The following is a 19,001-nucleotide window of genomic DNA, read 5'->3' on the forward strand; positions in this document are numbered from 1 at the left end:
TTTTATATTTAATTATAACTGTAAAATTTAAGTGTTATTTTCTTCAATATCTAAAATATTAGAAAATAACTTATAGTAATTATATATATAATTAGCCAATTGAAACTAAATTATTTACTTTTCTAATTTTGAAAACTAAGGTATTATTTCTATACTTTCTCGTTTCGTTAGCACTAATTGTTGTTGGAAGTTAAATGTTTTTTTAATGAATTATTTTTTTTATAAATTGACCTTTTTTCTTTAAACAACGGAGCCTTATTATGGTACGAAAAGCCCATTTAGACCTATAAGAACCGAAAATCTGTAGGCTCATAGCCCAAGATAATTGGACCTAACATAACCAAATTTTAGTTATCCAGAAAATATTAAACACCGAAAAGAAAATGAAGAGAAAAAGAAAACTTCTATTATGTGGGAACTAGGAAGTTAGTTCCAATTGGTGCAAGATCTCTTGCACTCCCTCCAAAAATGGGACAGCTTCAGTTGCAGCAACTGTCATTAGTGAAACCTAGTTACTCATCTACATGCGTACCCATGGCTTCTCATATTAGACCTTTCTCCATGTCTCTTCCAAAAACTAACTTCCCTGCTTATCCTCCTTGTTTGCTTCCTTCTTTTCCTGCCCTTCACTCTCGCTTCGTGTGCAAAATGAGCGGCTCAGGTGAATTCTTGCTCTGCTATTGTCATTCTATTCGAAAAACTATCTGGGTTGGTAATTTTGGAAAGAGATATAATTTTTCTTTTCTTGGGAATTTTTACAAACAGTTGCTGTGCGTGTTCATGTCTGGCTTACTTATCTATAAATTTTGTGCTGATTTTGAGTGTAATTTTATCATGTAACAGGGTAAGTGATTTCTTTTGAATTCTTAGATAATACATAGATTAGTGATTTATACAAGTGTAAACAAGTTATACATTTTATGGAAGAAAGCATAGTAAAAGTGTAGTGTTTAAGGAAATGTGTGTTATTTGTCCACTAGATATGATAAGGCCGCTTGAACTTGATAAGCCAGAAGGGAGAAGGAAACCACAGAAGCAAGCAAATGGGATCTTCTGGATTATACTTCTCAATCTTGGAATATATGTTGCTGATCACTTTTTTCAGGTACTTAACTATATATCTTGTTTTTGTGTTTTTGACTTCTCTTGCTGACTTTTTTTTTCTTTAAATATCCATGTTATATAGAAACAGAAGTTGCATAAAAAGAATTTAAAGAACCCATAGATTTCATTTTAAGAGACTACATGAATTAAGGACTTTTAAGAGACATGTAGAGAGTTGGAATCTCTGTTGGGACTGATTTTCTGGTTCCTTTTCCACAAAGGTCCGTGGCATCAAATCTCTATACTTGTATCACAATCGGCCTACTTGGTACCAGTTTATCTCAGCAACATTCTGCCATGCTAGCTGGTGAGGTCTTCATGCTGTTTAAAGGTTGTTGAATTTATGTCATACTTGTAATAATTCCGATAGTGTGTATAGAACATGACCCTATGTCATGTGGAAAAGACTATGTTTTAAGTATAAATGTAGTCAATCATTATTTTCCTAACCATAGCTTGTATTTTCTTCAGGGAACATCTTTCAAGCAACCTTTTTTTCTTGTATATTTTTGGTGAGGTCATAATTCTTTTCAGTTAGAACATGTACAAGCATCTGTATTTCCAAGAATACTGTCTAAATTAAATGAATGAAGATTAAATTGCACCATTCCTCACCAATAGGGAAACTTGTGGAGGAAGAGGAAGGAAACTTTGCATTGTGGCTTTCGTATATCCTTACTGGTGTTGGCGCAAATCTTGTTTCATGGTTAGTTTTACCGAGGAATGCAGTTTCTGTTGGAGCTTCCGGTGCTGTTTTTGGATTATTTGCAATTAGTGTCCTTGTAAAGGTATCTAAAGTTTCGAAATACAAAGATCTTTCTATTAATTATTTTGCATGAATTCTTTAACCTCCTTCGTTTTAGATAACATGGGATTGGAGAAAGATTCTTGAAGTGCTTATATTGGGTCAATTTGTTATAGAAAAGGTGAGCTTTTGTCCACTCTTAAGTGATGCAAGTGATATATCAGGATTGACTTTTGTCATGACTTTATGTCCACTCTTAAGTTCGATTTGGTGGACCTAAATTAATCATACTATGTGGAAGGCTTTCTAGCCAACATGGATGTTCTATCTGACATAATGTAAATTTCCCTATGTGCGCATTTTGGGCATCACAGGTAATGGAGGCAGCACAAGCTTCAGCAGCATTATCAGGAACTTTTCGGGGAGGCTACCCTATGCAGAGTGTCAATCATATTGCTCATCTATCTGGTGCTCTTATTGGTGTGGTTCTGGTATGGCTTGTCAGCAGAATTCCTGCTCCACCAGACCATGAAGCGTCAAAGTTGCAGGGAAATTCAGGCAAAACTTGAGCAACTTCCAGTTCCATGTATATTATGTGTACATAAAATGGGGGATTCCGTTACATTATTTTGTGATGATTTACATTGGCTGGACATACATCTATTTATGGGTAGATTTGTAAGTGATGGCATTTGAGTCTTATACTTGTGTTGCGAGGCATAACCAGGGATTCATCATGGTAATAAGCAGAATATGAGGCTACAGACCTTTTAGCTGCGCAGTTCATGTGGTTTTCTTGCTTTGTTTTATTTTATTTTTACACTACCATTTATAAATGATTTCCTGAAGCCACCTCAAATTAATGCAAGGCCAATAATGTGTGTGACACAGAGATGGAGAATATAATTTATTTTTCCTTTTGGGGTCCAGAAATTGTCAGCAACAAGTTCATATTTTCCCTTTCGTCAAAATAAGACAGAATTAGTATCAGATACAAAATACCAAATTGACTTGCATTGCCAGCAAACCTGAAGAAAAGACAATTTGGTGATACCAACAACTCCTTTTGCTATGTACAACAAATTGATGTCGAATTCTTTTGAGAATGTAGATACATAAAAGAAGAAAAAGAAATAAAGATTAACAATGACAATTTCTTTCTTTTCAGTTCAAGAACACCGCTGTACATGACTGTGCAAGCGGACCATAAATCCCATGCTGCCCTTGAAACTGCTTATAGCAAATAATTGGTAACCTTGCCCCAAGTTTACAAGTATGTGAAAGACACAAGGACTTTGTAGCAAGCCAAGAGTACTCCATGGAAAAGTCTGTATCTCTCAGCACCATCCTACCCTTTTTAAGGCATGCAGTGGACCCTTTCTGTTCATTTATAACTGTATTCGGTATCTGTAAGTAATTGGAATATGAAAAGCTTGTGTTTTCCTTTTGATACAGTTTCTCTAGACTTTCAACTGGTACGTCTTCTTCAGCTGAATCTTTTTTATTTCGATTTATGGTGTTAAGAATTCTGTTCACCTCTTTTGTCAATCCAATGGAACCCCATGCTTCTGCAACTAGCAGCATGGTGGATTTCTTAGGCTCTACGTTGTACTCTCTCATAATCTGGAGAATATCTTCTGCTTTCCATGGCTGTTTGGCTTCACTAAATCCTCCAATTAATGTCTCAAAAGTCTTCAAATTTGGAGAAATTCCATATTCACACATCTTGTCGAAAACTCTAATTGCACAGTCCATTCTGTCGGTACTGCACCATCCACTGATAACAGTTGTGAAAATCACGACATTTGGATGGAATCCTGATTCCATCATGGTTGTCAGGAGTTGTTCAGCTTTCTCAGGTTCCTGCGCACGTACATAACCTTTAGCAAGGATGCTGTATGCATGTCCATCAGGTTGAATTCCAGCCTTCATCATGTCATCAAAGATTTCCCTGCACTTGTTCATATATCCTGCTTTGCTCCATGCATTCATGATAGTGCTAAATGTTATAACATCTGGTTTGACATTGAATTCCTCCATCAACTTGAGAACCTGAAAATAATGTACACCAATCATTCGTTTCGCACAAAGAATGAAATCACTGGCCAAGGTTCAAACAAAAGTAAATGATATAAACTATATGGGGAGAAGAAAGGATAAGATACACAAAATTGGACACAAGAACAGGGTAGCAAAAAACAACTTACCCTTCTTAAAATAGATTATGTGCTATGTAACCACGCTATTATCAGATTCATAATCTAAATAATGATTAACTTTGGGGAACAGCCAAACTGCTGCAATCAAAGACGCTGACCTTCATGCTGCTCAAAAGTCAAGACCTTAATTTGTAAAAAATGCATTAACAGTTTTTGTTACTAATTGCCGCCTTTGCATTTAATCAGCAAAATAATCAGCGTCAGAACTTACCTCATCAACCCCATTTCTATCCATAATGTCTACAAAGCCTTTGATTAGCGAGTTGAAAACAACAAGATTAGGATGCACTCCAAGTTCCTTCATCCTGTGCACAAACCTTAATGCCTCCTTTATTCTTCCTTCTTTACAGTATCCACTTATAACAGTTCCGCAAGTTCGCTCATTGGGTTGCACACCAGTGTTCTGCATTTCTGAGATCATCTCTTCAGCCAGATTTGTCTCTTCATTTCGAACATAAGCTGTTGCTATGGTGTTGTAAGTAACTACATCAGGTTGCCTTCCAGAAACTACCATCTTATGCACCACATTCCACGCCTCTGCAATGTTCTTGTTACACCATGCTCTGACGAGAACATTATATGTCCTAAGATTGGGTTTCACATATTCCTCTCGGGACATAAGATCTACCAGTTTAGCAGATTCTTCAGGTTTACCAGCAATGCCATATCCTTTGATTAAAGTGTTATAAGTGCTAGTGGTAGGTTTCATTCCATTCCCCTTCATCTTCCAAAAGGTCCTCATGGCTTCCTCAATGTTACCAGACTCGGAAAAAGCATTTATAACAGCATTAAAAAATATTGAATCAGGCTTCATACCATTTTCTTCCACCTGTGAGATAATCGAATGTATGGAGTTGAAACGCTTCTGCGAAGTCAAGGCAGCCAAGAGAGTTGTGTATGTTATTAGAGATGGTTTATGCCCTCCCCCAATTAAACTATCAAAAATGGATTCTGCTTCTTGGGGTTTTCCTTTTTCTATCAGAATGTTCATTAGTTTTGTCCTTGATCGGACAGTTGTGCAACCATTTTTACTCATGCAAAACAAGCAACTGCCTGCATTTTCTAACTCTGTAGATTCTGAAGCTGGAGGAAATTTATTCTTATGCGCCAATTCATTCTCCTGCGAATGTAGGAATCTAAAATATCAGGTTTGAATTATAGCCAAACTAGTTATTAACTTCATAGATGTAGGAATTGTTGATATGTTAGGCTATAAATTATATCAATATATATTTTTAAAAAACTATAGGTACTACAATAAATATGATTATAATTTTAGATTAAAAAGAATTCAAAGCAACATACATCTATACAAAATCCTCAATTTCATAAGGAAGCAGTACTCTAAATTTAATTATTTACGGAAAAGAGTAATAATTTACTAAATTGTAAAAGTACTTTGATTGGTGATGCTTCTACCCATCTTCTCTTGATTGTTCCTGCTTGATTCATGTTGGATGTTCTGGACAAAGCCTGCTCCTCTCTGAATTCTCCCATATGGTCAAGGTCATCAAGTGCTCGTCAGCCTGAAACATTTTAATCTAACTTTAGATGGACTAAAAACAAAGCATATAGCTTTATCTTTTCGCCACTTTCATATCCCCTCCTAGGAAATTCCCAGAAAAAGAAAAAAGAAAAAAGAAGCAATCTGGTTGAGAAGTCAGCCTCAGGAGATGTTGTATATCTATAGATGTGAAATGCTAATAGATTATGAGAAGACAAACCAGTAATCAACAGAAAATGAACATAAGGGTCTGTTGAGCAATATGTTATCTTATGCCTACAGGCTACAACAACAACATAAATTACACATGCAAAGAGAATTGAATAAACTGAGAAGGAAGGATCATAATACAGTGATGTACTCCAGACCATAAAACAGTGGAAACTGATAAACTCCAACAGTAGCAGTATAAGTGCCAATGCATGGTAACACATCACTAATTCTTGCAAAGCAGGAGGCCTTCATATGCGTGGAGGAAAAAAGAAGAAAAGGCTGAAACCGAATTGAACTGAAAACATTGCACTATAAAGCCATTAACCTTGTGTATTACCTTCAAAAGATGACATCAAATTCATATACTCCAGCAGCTAAACCAAAAGTAAGATTTCCAAATTTTTTAATCCCACCAAACCTAGCATGAATCCAAACAATGATTTCTTTAATCAATTTTGGCATTAACATTTGAAGCAAAAGTGATTATTACACTTTCTTAGTTGTAAGAGTCAGAGCATGAATTACAATTGCTATGCTGGCACTCAAATGCTTCCTATGCCAAAAATCACAGCAAAACCAAAAGCCCATCAATCTAAGAACCTAATCCAAGATACCATCTAGTTATACTTTAATGCTTCATTTCATCAATATAAAAACAGCAAAGAAATGAAAAAAGAAAAAAGAATCTTATGCCCATGTGCATTAAACATGAACCAAGGATCCACAAAGAATGATATTCAATAAATAAAGAAAACAAAGAATCTGAACTTTCATCAGCTCTAAGTAAAAAAGTAGTGAAACTAAACAAATAGAAAGAAAGAAAGAGAAGCAAAGAAAAATATACAAAAGATTCAAATTCTAGAACAATGATAAATATAAGCCATTTAAAAGAATTCAAGAATTAAATTAACCACTTAAACTTCAAGAAATATACAAAAGTGAAGACTGAAGTGCAGCCCTTTCCTTAAAGGACCCAGGAGTTGGTTTTTGAGAATAAAGAAAACGAAATTACAAGGCAGACATGTTGCTGTACTGTACCTGTTGGATTGAGAGAGAGAGAGATATGGAACTTGGAATTTGAGCAGAGGAAATATGGAGATATAATGCAATGCATGGAGTCCAAATATGATATATTATCTACAACAGAAAATACCTAGCATTTTCTTGGCAGAAAGACAAAAGAACTTCAGATAAGAATAAGACAGCCTTTAAATGGAGGTGCTCAAATTTCTGAAAATTCTTTTCTTGTTTGTCTTTTTTTCCTTATTATTTTCATGGACTGCTAATTTCACAATTCTTATATTCTCGAGAGGATTCTTAATTTTTCTTTTTTCCCTTTGAAAAAGATTCCTGGTAAAATACTTTCATAACACACAATAAAGTATTTACTATTAGAAAATAGAAATTTTAAATTTAAATTTAAATTTAAATTTTATAATTATATCAATTTAATTAATTATATTTTATTCACTATAAAAAATAATGATTATGATATTTATATAATTTAATACTTTTATCAATAATTTTTATATAAATATACTTTTAAAAAGGACGCATCATTTTTATTTTTATTGAGTTGTTTTATTATTTTTAAAATTTAAATGTTAAAGTTCTTAAATTGTTAAAATTAAAAAAATAAAAGTTCGAGTCATTTTCTAAAAGTTAGTGTAATTTTATATTTTTGTTAAATAAATTTTATTTTATTATTATTATTATTATTGTGAGACAATAAATGTTATTTTATATATATGTGGTGATGAAAAAGAATAAAATAGTTTAATACATTTATGACCTTTTGAATTTGACACGATTAGTCGTTTTGCTCTCTATTTTTTTATAAAAATTATTTAGCTACCTTAATTTATTTAAATTATAATTTATAAATATATTTCTACTTTATTAGATATATAATTCACTTATTTTTATTTATATAAATGACTCATTATTTTTTTTTTATTTTTTTATTATATTTTTTTAGACTTAAAAGTAATAAAATAAAATTGAATGTTTCAAATTTAATATAATAAAATTATATTTAGCTCTAATTTAAATTAAATTAATTTATTTAATATTAAAAATATTTAGTATTTAATTTCTAAATAAATAAAAATTTATTTTTTTCTGTCTCACCAACAAAATAAAAATATATTTATAAATTATAATTTAGACAAGTTAAAGTGGTTAGATAATTTAAAATTTAAAATTTAGAGGGACAAATATATTTAATTTCTATGAATAAAATAACCAAAATGTATTAAGCCAAATAAAAACAGTGATGTCAAACCGCAAAGGCATATGTATTAATACGAACCGTTTACCTTTCTTTTAATTTTTTTAATTTTCTTTTTTCTGTTTTGGGGTTGGGAGGGGAAAGTTATTAGTGTTATCCGAAAAATAAAATAAAGCATAGAAAAGGAAAATGGAAGGACCATGTTGCCCTTACTCTGTATGAAAGGTACAACTAAGAAAAGCATTAAACTTTCTTGCATAAAGGCAGTAAAAAGAAAAAGAAAAGTACAACCCTGGTAATGCGACAGACTGGTAATCTTTTTCCCTCTTCCGTAGTCTCCACTGCCGAAACGAAATTCTCGGAAAACAAGTCTCAATTTAGGAAAAAGACTGGTGGAATGAAACCATGGGAAAGAAACGAAAAGCTCTCAAACACTATACTAGTCGTTCATAAAAAGAGAATACCCAAAAGAATAATTAATAATAAAAATATTAGATTAGAGTGAAAAGAAACATGTTTGAATATTCGACCATTCTTGGAAAATTGCAAATGAATTCAAAAGTCACTTTCTTTCTTCTCTCGCTCTAGAACTCATCATTTCTCTTCCCCCTTTTCCTGTTGAAGATTTTGAAGAAATGATGAAGCTGTGGAAATGGTACAGAAATTGCTTAACGTTGCATCCAGTTAAGACACAGGTGATTAGCTCTGGTTTGATTTGGGGATTCGGTGATGTAGCTGCTCAGTCCATTACCAATTACACTACCAATAAGCAGCAATGTCAATCGGTACGTCTTTTGCAATATCCATTTGAAATCTTGTGTTAATAAGGAGTCTTGATGAGTCTGTTTTGTGCTCTTCGGATATTTTGCATCTCTAGGCAAATGGGTTTATCTCAATATTTTTTTGTTTTTCTTTATGGGATAATTTCTTTGTTTCTCCTTTAAAAATGGCAATGCTTGTGTTCTTTCTTAGGAAAATGAATATCTGTTAGTTTTTTTTTTTTTTACGCGTTTCGTGTTCTTGATCAGTAGACCGATTGTAAGCTTCTTTTGTAGAATGGAGAGTGAAGATGTTGTTTCGTGTTTGAAATTTTCCTTTGGTTTATTGAGACATGAATCCATTCAAAATTCATGGTAATAATAGATGCTCGAGCAATTGACATTTAGGTCTTGGCGTAATGTTTTTTCAGGTTTATCATATTCTTTCTGTAACATATGTTTATCAGTTTCTTTGGTATCATATACTTGAACATTTAAAACCAACTTTCTGCAAGCCATTCTTTGTTTTTCATGTGTAGCTTATCAATGTTAAGTTGTTGATGATGAAAAAATTTGCTAGCATATGTGTATTTGAAGAGGGGTTTATTAGAAGAATGAAATATACGGATGTGCAAATGAGTTGAATTATTTAATTTAATATGATGATATGCGCTTATCCAATCTGTTTTCATGTTGCTGGTGGAATAGGATGCTTCACCAGGTTATTGAGTATAGATGGTGTGATACTACTAATTTAGGTTTTCATTCTGTTTTTATAGCCATTCCTCCTGCATTCTTTAGTTTGTATGTGAGTTATATCTGCTTCAGCCTTAGTTACTCTTTGGTACTGGAATATGATTCAAAAGAATTCTTGTTGCGTGTTTATAAATCATAAAGATTTCGCAGCTCATGCTCATTTTATCCCGAGTTTGTGATGGTATATATGTTGAATGGGGGTATTGTGGAGCTCAATGCTGAATCTCATTTTTCAACTATCTGCAGTATTGTGGAGCTAAATCTATTTAGAACAGAAAAAGAAAACTATAACAAAGACTGTTCATCCCATAATTTTGGTCTTTCTTGCCTTCCCATTTGTATGCAACCATATATTTCAACAATTTTGCTGATTGTACTGGTATATGTCACATGATGTGTCAAGCACTTGATTGTTTGATTGGCTTATCTTGCCTAATTGGTCTCTCGTTTAAATTCCAGGACAAGGAAAAAGGGGTAAAGGTCGATTGGAAAAGAGCAGCAACCACAAGCCTTTTCGGGTTTGGATTTGTTGGACCAGTCGGCCACTTCTGGTGAGTGCTTCTCTTTCTTTCATTATTACACTTGTGGAAGACTGTCAAGCATGCAATTTATTTTCTCAAAAGTGAAGAGGTGAAAGAGGAAGTAGTAATTTTCGTTTTTAAGTAGTAGAGCCTGGGGCTAGCATGTTGCTTGACTACCTTCAAAAGGCTATTACTTGATGGAGCAACATTGTTTGGAACTCTACTGCAGACATGTATAACATATTTTGCATAATATGTTTCTTGTTCAACCCCTGTAGGTATGAAGGTTTAGATCATTTTATGCGATTGCGACTTGTACTGCATCCGAATTCCCTGCGATTTGTTGCATCTAAAGTAGCAATTGACAGTATACTGTTCGGCCCACTGGATCTATTTGTATTTTTCACATACATGGGTTTCTCCAATGGAAAGAGCGTTCCTCAAATAAAGGAAGATCTGAAGAGGGATTATCTGCCAGCTCTTATTCTGGAAGGGGGCATATGGCCAGTTGTTCAAGTTCTAAATTTCCGATTTGTACCCGTAAGATATCAACTGCTGTATGTCAACTTCTTCTGCTTGTTGGATAGTTGTTTCTTGTCATGGGTTGAGCAACAACAAGATGCAGCTTGGAAGAAATGGTTCCAACCTCTGAAGGACCAAAATGGTCCAGGGGAATAATTTCTTTCTTTCACAGACCGCATCGGCTTTGATTTCCAGGCCATGCTGATCATGGCAGATATACACACAAGGGAAGTTGAAAAAGAAATTATAATCTGAATTGGCAACTTGGGGTTTTTACTGCGATTACTCAGGAAAGTTATCCCGTGGAATCTTGCTTTTCTTGTTTTGATATCTCCTTCTGGATAAAGACAGCGCCAACACTTCTACTTATGGTTAGATTATCTGAGGTTTCATTTGGACTTGCATAACAAAAGTAAAATTAGAGTCAGATAAAGCTTCTTTTATGCCTTGGTTAAGGCTCCCCTACCTTGGGATTTACTGTAAATCTACAACTGAAGGCTTATACAAATATGGTCAGCCAATATGATTGATTAATGAAATAATTGAAGCAACAGTAGTTTTTTTGTGATCATCAAATGTTTCTTAGTGGTAGATGAATCATTACTGGAGAATGTACAAATGACTGAGGCACTGTCTAAGAACTCATTGATGTTTACAGGAATCTTCTTCACTAGGTTGAGATGGTTTCATGAATGTCCACCCAAGAAAGCAAGTAGAAAGTAAATTAGTTCTGATACACACAGAACAAGCAAATAGATCATGTCACAGTCGGAGCCTGATGAAGGAATTGAAGTCCGTAGTCATAGAAGCAGTTTACGGCATGCTTAATCCTAACATTTAAGAAACAAGTAGCAAAATCACCATGGAGATGCTCAAAATCATCTATCAACAATTTTAAATTTTCTATTTTAAACTAGAACTTTGATTGTAATCAATCCTAGAGGACTGAAAAATAAACAAAGGCAAAAAAGGGGTGAGGGAGTCCATCACATAATAAGCAAGCAATCAAGTGTTTCATTTGATGATAAATAGTGTCATTTTTTTTAATGGTGATAACAATTCCTGTATTACCTCGGCTCTATCCTTGTCTTCTGAAATCACTACTTGAGCTAGATGGGTTAAGACTATATTCACTGCTGCTTCCGCTGTCATTCTGCCATTTCACCGGTGCATACACGGTGCTATTTCCAGGCTGCATTCCTCCATTGAGATCCTTTATGGAAATATCTCCTTCCAGAGCACGAACTATCTGCTTGATTTGAAAAAGGTTCTTATCATTTTTATCTTAATATTGTGGCACTCTTAAGAAAAAAATTTCAGCTTCTAAAGTTCTTCACAACAGTATAAAGATAAAAAGGATTTTGCTATTGGCATTCTAGTTTCAGAATCTTCCCTAATTCAGCCAGAATCTGGAGGCTCCTTATATATGGCTACAGAAAGCAAAGAAGTCAATAAGAGTTACCTGACTCATCCGAGGCCGAAGCCTGGAAGAGCGGCGCACACAAGCAGCAGCACAAGCAAGCATCCTAGCCATCTCATTGGTATTGTATTTTTCCTCCAATTGCGGATCAACAAGAGCTCCGAAATCACTATTTTCTAAAGCTTGGGTGAGCAGCGGCCTAGCCTATAAAACATCAACATCAACAACATACAATTGTCAATTCCCCCCAGTAAAGAAAAGAAAAAAGAAAAATAAATTTTTTTATCTACATATGGAGGAAGACAGAGAATGGGGTAGGGGGTGCATTTGATGGTAAATTGTGCAGGAAACAAATATAAGGTTCCCAGTACATGTTAATGGCGTTAATAGGAGATCTGAAAGCATAGGGAATTAACTAACCCATTCAACCAGTCCTTCTTTCAGTACAGGGTCGTCGTCACTGATAGGTGGATACCCGGTTATGAGCTCTAGAAGTATAACGCCATATGAATATACATCTGATTTCTCTGTTAATTTGCCACTTGTTACATACTCTGGTGCCAGGTACCTAAAAGCAGAAAACGCATGTTATGAGGAAGGAAAATGTAGCAATTCAACTGCAAAGGAGAAAAGCCAAAGTCATCCCAATACAAAAGAAAAGGTCATATACCCAAATGTTCCCACAACCCTGGTGGAAATGTGAGTGATGCCAGTCCTAACAGGAAAGCTTTTGGCAAGTCCAAAGTCAGAAACCTGAAGTTAAAAGTTTGTCTGAACCATTAAGATGTTAATTCATTTGCTCAAATATAAAAGTACCATTCAAAAGCTTCAAAATCAGGAACTAAGCTATAAAGCAGTCAATGATAGAATTGGGGCAGCAAGTAATACCTTTGCTTCAAAGTCCTGATCAAGAAGAATATTGGCTGCCTTGATGTCTCGATGAATAATTGTTGGATTACCTGCAAGCAATGACATTTTTCAACTCGTAGAGAACGCTAGCATCCTCAACAGTTCAGACAGTAGAGTTCTAAAAATACTCACAATCCTCGTGGATATATGCCAGTCCTTTTGCAGACCCTATAGCAATTTTCAACCTGGTTGCCCACTCCAGTACATTCTGTCCATTTCCTGCAATGTATTAATTTCTTGTAATCGTTGGTCATGTATTTCACGAAAAACATATTTAAGCAGCAACAACACATAAGTTCTCTAGATCTTACTATGTAAATGGTATTCCAAGGTGTTGTTAGGAACAAATTCATAAACAAGCAATCTCCCGTTCCCAGCAATGCAGTATCCTATCAATGAAACAAGATGTTTATGATGTATTCGGCTGATGATCTCAACCTCTGCTTCGAATTCTCGCTCACCCTGCATGCTTCCTTCTTTTAGCTGCTTAACTGCAACTGCTAGCCCGGTTTGAAGGAATCCTTTATGAACATACCCGAACCCACCTTCTCCAATAAGGTTGGCCTCTGAAAAGCTATTAGTGGCCACAGCTAGTTCATTGTATGTGAATGTTCCACTTGATATACTGGAGGCAACATGAGGGGTTGGAGCTTCAGTTTGCAATGGATTCTTATACCCTAAGTTCCCTGAATTGGTTATCTGAACTCTAATAACATGTTCTCCTTGTGGCAGCCCATCCTCAGAAAATACGAGAACTATTTTGTGGGAGAAACAAATCAATAAAAGCTACGAATTTAAAAGTCTTAATTTTGACCAGAAAAAGAAATTACCTTTTGGTTTCAAGCCGGACGGTGGTTCTGTGAAATGCTCTTGGATCATGGCATTCTTTTTCCTTCTCCTATTGATGAAGCAAATACAAATAAATCCAAGCACAAGAAGAAGAAGTAATAACACTCCACCAATGAGACATCCAACTATAAGCCCTGTTGAAAAATGAGATTGTTGTGAGCTTACAGGCAGACTTCCATGCGCTAATGGCAGTGAAAAAGGCGGAGGTTTGACGACAGAATAGAGTGGCGCATGTGGCTCCCTTGGAAATTCTGTGGGTGGAGGATAATTAAGCCATGTTGAAGAAGGTGCAAATGGTGTTGGAGAAGGAGGTGGTGGTGGTGAAACTTCTGGAGTTGATGAATAAGCTTTAGGTGGTAAAGAAGTTCCTAGCTGTGATGGCGGCGGTGCTAGTGTTGGAGGTGCTGGTGGTCGTACTGTTGGAGATAGTGGTGGGGGTGGTGGTGGTGGTATTGAAAGTGATGGTGGAAATGATGGAGGAGGAGCAAGTGATGGTATTGGAGGCTCGGGAAGTGATGGAGAACTAACAGGACTTATAGGAGGGGAAATGGCAGTGGGTGGTCGAGCAGCCACCAGAGGTGGTGGTGATACGATGGGAACAACCACAGATGGCGGTGGAGATGCTAGTGGTGGTTTGGCTATTGGAGGTGCTGAATATGCAGGGGGCACCACCACCTCAGCAGGAGTGGGGGGAAGCGGAAATGATGGTGCTACGAGAGACAATGGTGGTGGGGAAGCAACTGGTGCGGGTGAAGGACTGGTACTACCTTCCCCAAGAGGAGGCGGAGACGCTGGCAAAAGCCATGGAACGTCATCTGGTGGTTGCGGCGAGATTAATGGTGGTAAAGACATCATTGCATGTTATCCTGCATGAATTGTTTAAGCATTCCTTTGTGGGAGTGTGTAGATCTAAGTCACTAAAAATTCAATTGGGTGGAATTCATAGGTGGAATTCATTTTTGTATGATCATGTGATTACAAAGACAATCGCAAAAGTTTTCAGATTTAATATTATAGTAATATAGTGTTGTTAGAGTCCTGCTCGTGAACAACTTAGCATTCACCAACGAAAGTTAGTAGCAGTTAGTACCTGTTACAAACTCCAACACTATCCAAACAAAAAGGAGGAATATTTAATTTTTTTATACTTTTTTTTTAAATTACAAATTTAGTATTTAAGCTTTTTTAGTTTTTATTTTATTTTAGTGTTTATAATTTTTTTTTATTCAATTAAGTATTTAAACATGCTAAGAATGTTTAATATAGTATCTCTAGCCGGCTTTAGAGATAAAGTGTCTATTTAACTTATTTTAAATAGTAAATAAACTTAAATATTCTCATTTTAAATAATATCATATCTTTTTTCTTTTTTCTTCTTATTTTTACCTATTTTCATCATTATTTTCTAAAATTTCATTTGTTTCTCAATAATTTAAGAACAAATTATTTTATTTTTCTCATTCATTCAAATAAAAATTAAAAATAAGTGTCATTTACTTATTCTTTTATTTTCATATATTTATCTCAAAAAATACATCTAAAATATAGTCTTTCACCTGAAAATAATAAGAGGAAAAAGAAAAATTATTAAGTGTTTTAAAAAAATAAAAAGATGATAAATAAATTCTTTTTTAGGAAAATGAATAACAATTAAATGAATTTAACCAACATTTTATTTAGTGCTAAAAGAAGATTTAATAAAAAATAAAACAAAGATAAAAAAAATTAAGAAAAAAAGAAAAAAAATTATAAGTAAAAATTAATAAAAATATTTATACATTCATATATAAAATAAATTAAATTATTACTTTAACCTATGAAATCTGTAAAAAAACACCAAAATACATATACATATAAATTAGCATATTCAAACACTTAATTGAAAAAAAAATTATTCAAATATTAAAATTAAAAAATTAAAACACTAAATTTGTAATTATTATTTTTAAAAATATAATTAGTATATATTAATTTTAGTGCGAGACTAATGCGTGAGGCATTATGAAATTTATATTTTTTTATCTAATTTTGTTCAATAACAAATTAAATTCATTAAAAAGTGTGCTGAAGGCAAGCACCGTACCAGTCCAACTGGATTGGTAAAAGCAGGAAAGTTCTACTTGCTCTTGCAGTGGTCCTAGTCCTACCCACTAGGAGTATACTTGTATTTTTGTCCTTAACAATTACTTGCATTTCTTTCTGCCTTGAAGAGTCCCTTTACTAGTGGGAAACCTATTTTAGCATATAATTAATACCTAGTGGTTTAATAAAGTAATATACAATCTATATTGCACCCACAGCCCAGGCACTAGTAAAAACCGAGCTTGGACATGAGTATATTTCTGTAGGTCCGATCACTTCAAGCCCGTTTTCGAAGTGTGATTTTCGAACTGATTTTATCTTATCAGGTCTAACTATTCGAGCCGGCCCACAAACATGTAATTCCCCGAAGGACACGGCCGAGACGAACCATCCCAGCCTGCTCGGTGAAATGATTCTAGGCACGATCACCTTCTACCTCTCTAAAAGCTTGCTTCAAACAAATGTTTACCCGGATGGAAATATATAATTTTCCATCACTAATCCAAGTCAACAAAATTCATGAGGTAGAGATTTTCCTTCTCATATATAATTTTTGCATAACGAATGACTAGGAAAAAATGATAGTTCATAAGTGGGTCCATCAAGTTTTTGCTGGAAAACACATTCATCCACTATTGATTCGGCCAATATATGCTCACAGCTTAATCATTGCTTGCAAACCTCCAATTTTTTTCAAATGCAACACTTCAAACTTCATTGCTATTGCTAGTAAAGGCTTGGCTTCAAATTGCCGCCAATAAACCTAATTTCTTCACAACTAACAATGCCTGATTAAGCAATATAGATTGTTAGCAAAATCAATCAGCCAATTTCATATCCAGCATTACCAACTCCAATTTCTCTGCCAATCCAGCTCTTCGATACCCAGCAACTAATAAATCATAAGTCGACCTTGTGAGTTTATGATAGCCCTTGACATGTTCCAAAAACAAGTCTAGTCTGTCATAAGCTTCCTTCCTGAAGTATGAAGAAATTACCTTCTCAACATCATCTGGACTTCTAAATAACATCCCGCTACTTGTCATCCTCCCTACAGAGTATTCAACATCATCCAATCTATCCGCTTTGGCATAAAATCTTATAATCCCACAGTGTAATCGCGATAGAGTTTCACCAACTTGATTAAACTCCGCACAAATATCAAGCAGTTTCTCCATCTCATCAACTTTACCAAGTTCAGAATATAATTCCACAATCTTCTCGATCATATTCCCATTAAACTCAAACCTACATTCCAGCAAGAAATTCAAAAATCCTCTAACCCGATCACAGTCCCTACGTTTACAAAGCCCTTCAAGGACCCATTCCAATATGGCTGCACTAGGCATAACTCCCATAGACATCATTTCATCAAAAAGCCTATCAGCTTTATCCAAATCTTTAGTCTTTACACAAGTAGAAATGAGACATTCGTAATTTTGCACATTTGCAGTGTATCCAGCAGCCTTTTTCGCTGCAAACCATGCTTGCATTTTAACAACATCTCTTAAATTTGAAAACCCCAATACAAAAGTATCATAAGTCTGAGAATCAGGTTTACAAAACTCAGAAATGTCCATTATCTCGAACAAACTAAGGGCCGTTAAAACATTACTTATTGAGGACAAGCAAACCTGTATAAGGGAATTGAAAACAGTAGTATTGGGTATAATACCATTACCCTCCATAGATGTAAATACCCTCATTGCAAGTGAAACATTGTGAATCTTTGCGCAAAGAGATATTAGATTGGAGTAATGAACATGATCTATCTCATTTTGCTTTAGCATACAATCCAATCTCCACTCTAAAACCTGACCAGCCAATCAACAGAGATTACATGAGCAAAGCAATTAAGCACAAATTCACTTACATAATGTTTATTAAAATGGTGGTGGGTTACACACTCTTGGGAAGTCTCTCGGCTTTCTCATTAATTACATATACTAAAGGAGTTTGAAAGTAGTAAGTCTAAAAATGCAAGAATCCAATTGAATTGAATTTTGTTTACCAAATTCTCATGTTTGGAAATGTCCTAGTTGCTAAAGTTAAATTCTTTCAACTCAAAAGAGGAAAGCATTTTGCAAGAATTCAATTCAATTCAGTTCAGTTCTTACACATGGATTATTCGAAACAAGGCCATATAATAGTGATTGGCAAGTCTTAAAAATGCAATCAATCAGATCTCATGTTCAAAAATGTGCTAAAAAATTCAATTTAGACATGATTCAATCAGCTAAAGGAAGGGAGGGAAAAGTAAAAAAGAAATTCTCAACATAATCCAAGTAACAGAAACAATCTATTGAGCTAGACTTGTAGAGATATATTAATCAAAACAACTGAAGACACGTGTGTGCTTACTGCTTACCAGGCGAGCTTTCTCGGGTGAGGAAGATGCAAGAGCGGTAACGAGGGCATCGAAGGGAAACTGAGAACTATTGAGGTCTGAATCGAGTGTTGATTTGATTTTGGAGTTTGGCAGTTGAAGTAATTTGGAGAGGAGAGGATTAGAAGAGTTGGTAATGGTGTATTGCTGTTTGGATTTGAAATGGATTTGCAACGATTGAGACTGTAATTTAGCTACTGATAAAACCCTCCTTACTACTGCTCCTAGTACCGCCATTTTTCTTTTTCTTCCCTCTCTCAAGGCAAAAGGCGGTATCTTTTCTTTCTTTCTTTCTTTTTTCCGGCAGGCTTTTGATAATTTATTATTAATATCAATCCTATCCTTTTTAAAAATATCTTAAAATATATATTTTTTAATTTTTATATACTAATTTTTTTTAACATTCCAACCGTGTGACTCCTAAGTTATATAAATCCATACAAAATTCTATATATAATACACGTACACTATAGATTAATAAATTCATAAACAAGAAATATAATTGTAATATAAAATTAATAATCATAAATTAAAATAATAATAGAATTCCCATGAATTATTTTTCTTTTATAAAATTTATTGAGCAGATTTTAAAATATTAATATTAATTAAATTCATTTAATTTTTTTAGATTAGGACGTATGCAGGTTCAAAAAATATTATCTCCAAGTTTGAGTTTTTATGAACAGGCAACTCGAGTATGTAAATTAATTTAATGTGAAATTTAAATTAGAAAGCCATTATATTCATAACAACAACAATTCTATCAATTTAAATTTAAAT

At 34.3% G+C, this 19,001-nt stretch overlaps 5 protein-coding genes across 9 annotated transcripts; 2 read left to right on the forward strand and 3 right to left on the reverse strand.

Annotated features, from left to right (window-relative positions):
• Nucleotides 1-373: 373 nt before the first annotated feature.
• Nucleotides 374-2,630, forward strand: LOC8272371 (rhomboid-like protein 11, chloroplastic). Its single transcript, XM_015717645.3, has 7 exons — nt 374-661; nt 981-1,105; nt 1,326-1,411; nt 1,576-1,616; nt 1,726-1,892; nt 1,968-2,030; nt 2,224-2,630. The coding sequence occupies exons 1-7, from the start codon at nt 469-471 to the stop codon at nt 2,416-2,418; spliced, it is 870 nt and encodes a 289-aa protein (XP_015573131.1). The 5' UTR covers nt 374-468; the 3' UTR covers nt 2,419-2,630.
• Nucleotides 2,631-2,878: 248 nt separating this feature from the next.
• Nucleotides 2,879-6,977, reverse strand: LOC8271213 (pentatricopeptide repeat-containing protein At5g25630). 5 transcript variants are annotated; one of them, XM_048372046.1, is made up of 5 exons: nt 6,939-6,956; nt 6,123-6,203; nt 5,467-5,594; nt 4,280-5,188; nt 2,879-3,901 (listed from the first exon to the last, which is right to left on the reverse strand). In XM_048372046.1, the coding sequence occupies exons 3-5, from the start codon at nt 5,563-5,565 to the stop codon at nt 3,014-3,016; spliced, it is 1,896 nt and encodes a 631-aa protein (XP_048228003.1). In that variant the 5' UTR covers nt 5,566-5,594; nt 6,123-6,203; nt 6,939-6,956; the 3' UTR covers nt 2,879-3,013. The 5 variants fall into 5 exon arrangements, with proteins under 5 accessions (XP_048228003.1, XP_048228002.1, XP_025012660.2 ...); XM_048372045.1 differs by having other exon boundaries at nt 6,824-6,943; XM_025156892.2 differs by lacking the exon at nt 6,123-6,203 and having other exon boundaries at nt 6,824-6,977.
• A 1,305-nt stretch (nt 6,978-8,282) lies between these two features.
• Nucleotides 8,283-11,143, forward strand: LOC8271214 (protein Mpv17). Its single transcript, XM_002516528.4, has 3 exons — nt 8,283-8,800; nt 9,989-10,080; nt 10,329-11,143. The coding sequence occupies exons 1-3, from the start codon at nt 8,651-8,653 to the stop codon at nt 10,726-10,728; spliced, it is 642 nt and encodes a 213-aa protein (XP_002516574.1). The 5' UTR covers nt 8,283-8,650; the 3' UTR covers nt 10,729-11,143.
• Nucleotides 11,072-15,146, reverse strand: LOC8271215 (proline-rich receptor-like protein kinase PERK3). Its single transcript, XM_015717693.3, has 9 exons — nt 13,732-15,146; nt 13,213-13,656; nt 13,034-13,120; nt 12,881-12,951; nt 12,663-12,745; nt 12,413-12,560; nt 12,035-12,196; nt 11,644-11,821; nt 11,072-11,402 (listed from the first exon to the last, which is right to left on the reverse strand). Exons 1-8 carry the CDS (start codon nt 14,603-14,605, stop codon nt 11,651-11,653), a joined length of 2,040 nt encoding a protein of 679 aa, XP_015573179.1. The 5' UTR covers nt 14,606-15,146; the 3' UTR covers nt 11,072-11,402; nt 11,644-11,650.
• A 700-nt stretch (nt 15,147-15,846) lies between these two features.
• On the reverse strand, nt 15,847-18,664 carry LOC8271216 (pentatricopeptide repeat-containing protein At2g30780). Its single transcript, XM_002516530.4, has 2 exons — nt 18,201-18,664; nt 15,847-17,646 (listed from the first exon to the last, which is right to left on the reverse strand). Exons 1-2 carry the CDS (start codon nt 18,453-18,455, stop codon nt 16,651-16,653), a joined length of 1,251 nt encoding a protein of 416 aa, XP_002516576.1. The 5' UTR covers nt 18,456-18,664; the 3' UTR covers nt 15,847-16,650.
• Nucleotides 18,665-19,001: the final 337 nt, after the last annotated feature.

The sequence above is a fragment of the Ricinus communis genome, chromosome 3, assembly GCF_019578655.1.
Source record: "Ricinus communis isolate WT05 ecotype wild-type chromosome 3, ASM1957865v1, whole genome shotgun sequence".
Taxonomy (NCBI): Eukaryota; Viridiplantae; Streptophyta; class Magnoliopsida; order Malpighiales; family Euphorbiaceae; genus Ricinus; species Ricinus communis.

Bases quoted from the DNA above. Each gene is read 5' to 3' on its own strand.
- LOC8271214 (XM_002516528.4), top strand. From the start codon at position 8,651: ATGATGAAGCTGTGGAAATGGTACAGAAATTGCTTAACGTTGCATCCA. The intron at 8,801-9,988 runs GTACGTCTTTTG...TTTAAATTCCAG, and splicing joins ATAAGCAGCAATGTCAATCG to GACAAGGAAAAAGGGGTAAA. The intron at 10,081-10,328 runs GTGAGTGCTTCT...CAACCCCTGTAG, and splicing joins GGACCAGTCGGCCACTTCTG to GTATGAAGGTTTAGATCATT.
- LOC8271216 (XM_002516530.4), bottom strand. From the start codon at position 18,455: ATGGCGGTACTAGGAGCAGTAGTAAGGAGGGTTTTATCAGTAGCTAAA. The intron at 17,647-18,200 runs GTAAGCAGTAAG...TTGGCTGGTCAG, and splicing joins CACCCGAGAAAGCTCGCCTG to GTTTTAGAGTGGAGATTGGA.
- LOC8271213 (XM_025156892.2), bottom strand. From the start codon at position 5,565: ATGGGAGAATTCAGAGAGGAGCAGGCTTTGTCCAGAACATCCAACATG. The intron at 5,189-5,466 runs GTACTTTTACAA...CTACATTCGCAG, and splicing joins TAGAAGCATCACCAATCAAA to GAGAATGAATTGGCGCATAA. The intron at 3,902-4,279 runs GTAAGTTCTGAC...CATTATTTTCAG, and splicing joins ATAGAAATGGGGTTGATGAG to GTTCTCAAGTTGATGGAGGA.
- LOC8272371 (XM_015717645.3), top strand. From the start codon at position 469: ATGGGACAGCTTCAGTTGCAGCAACTGTCATTAGTGAAACCTAGTTAC. The intron at 662-980 runs GTGAATTCTTGC...TTTGTCCACTAG, and splicing joins GTGCAAAATGAGCGGCTCAG to ATATGATAAGGCCGCTTGAA. The intron at 1,106-1,325 runs GTACTTAACTAT...TTTTCCACAAAG, and splicing joins TTGCTGATCACTTTTTTCAG to GTCCGTGGCATCAAATCTCT.
- LOC8271215 (XM_015717693.3), bottom strand. From the start codon at position 14,605: ATGATGTCTTTACCACCATTAATCTCGCCGCAACCACCAGATGACGTT. The intron at 12,746-12,880 runs GTATTACTTGCT...TTTTAACTTCAG, and splicing joins ATCAGGACTTTGAAGCAAAG to GTTTCTGACTTTGGACTTGC. The intron at 12,561-12,662 runs GTATATGACCTT...TTCTGCTTTTAG, and splicing joins AGGGTTGTGGGAACATTTGG to GTACCTGGCACCAGAGTATG.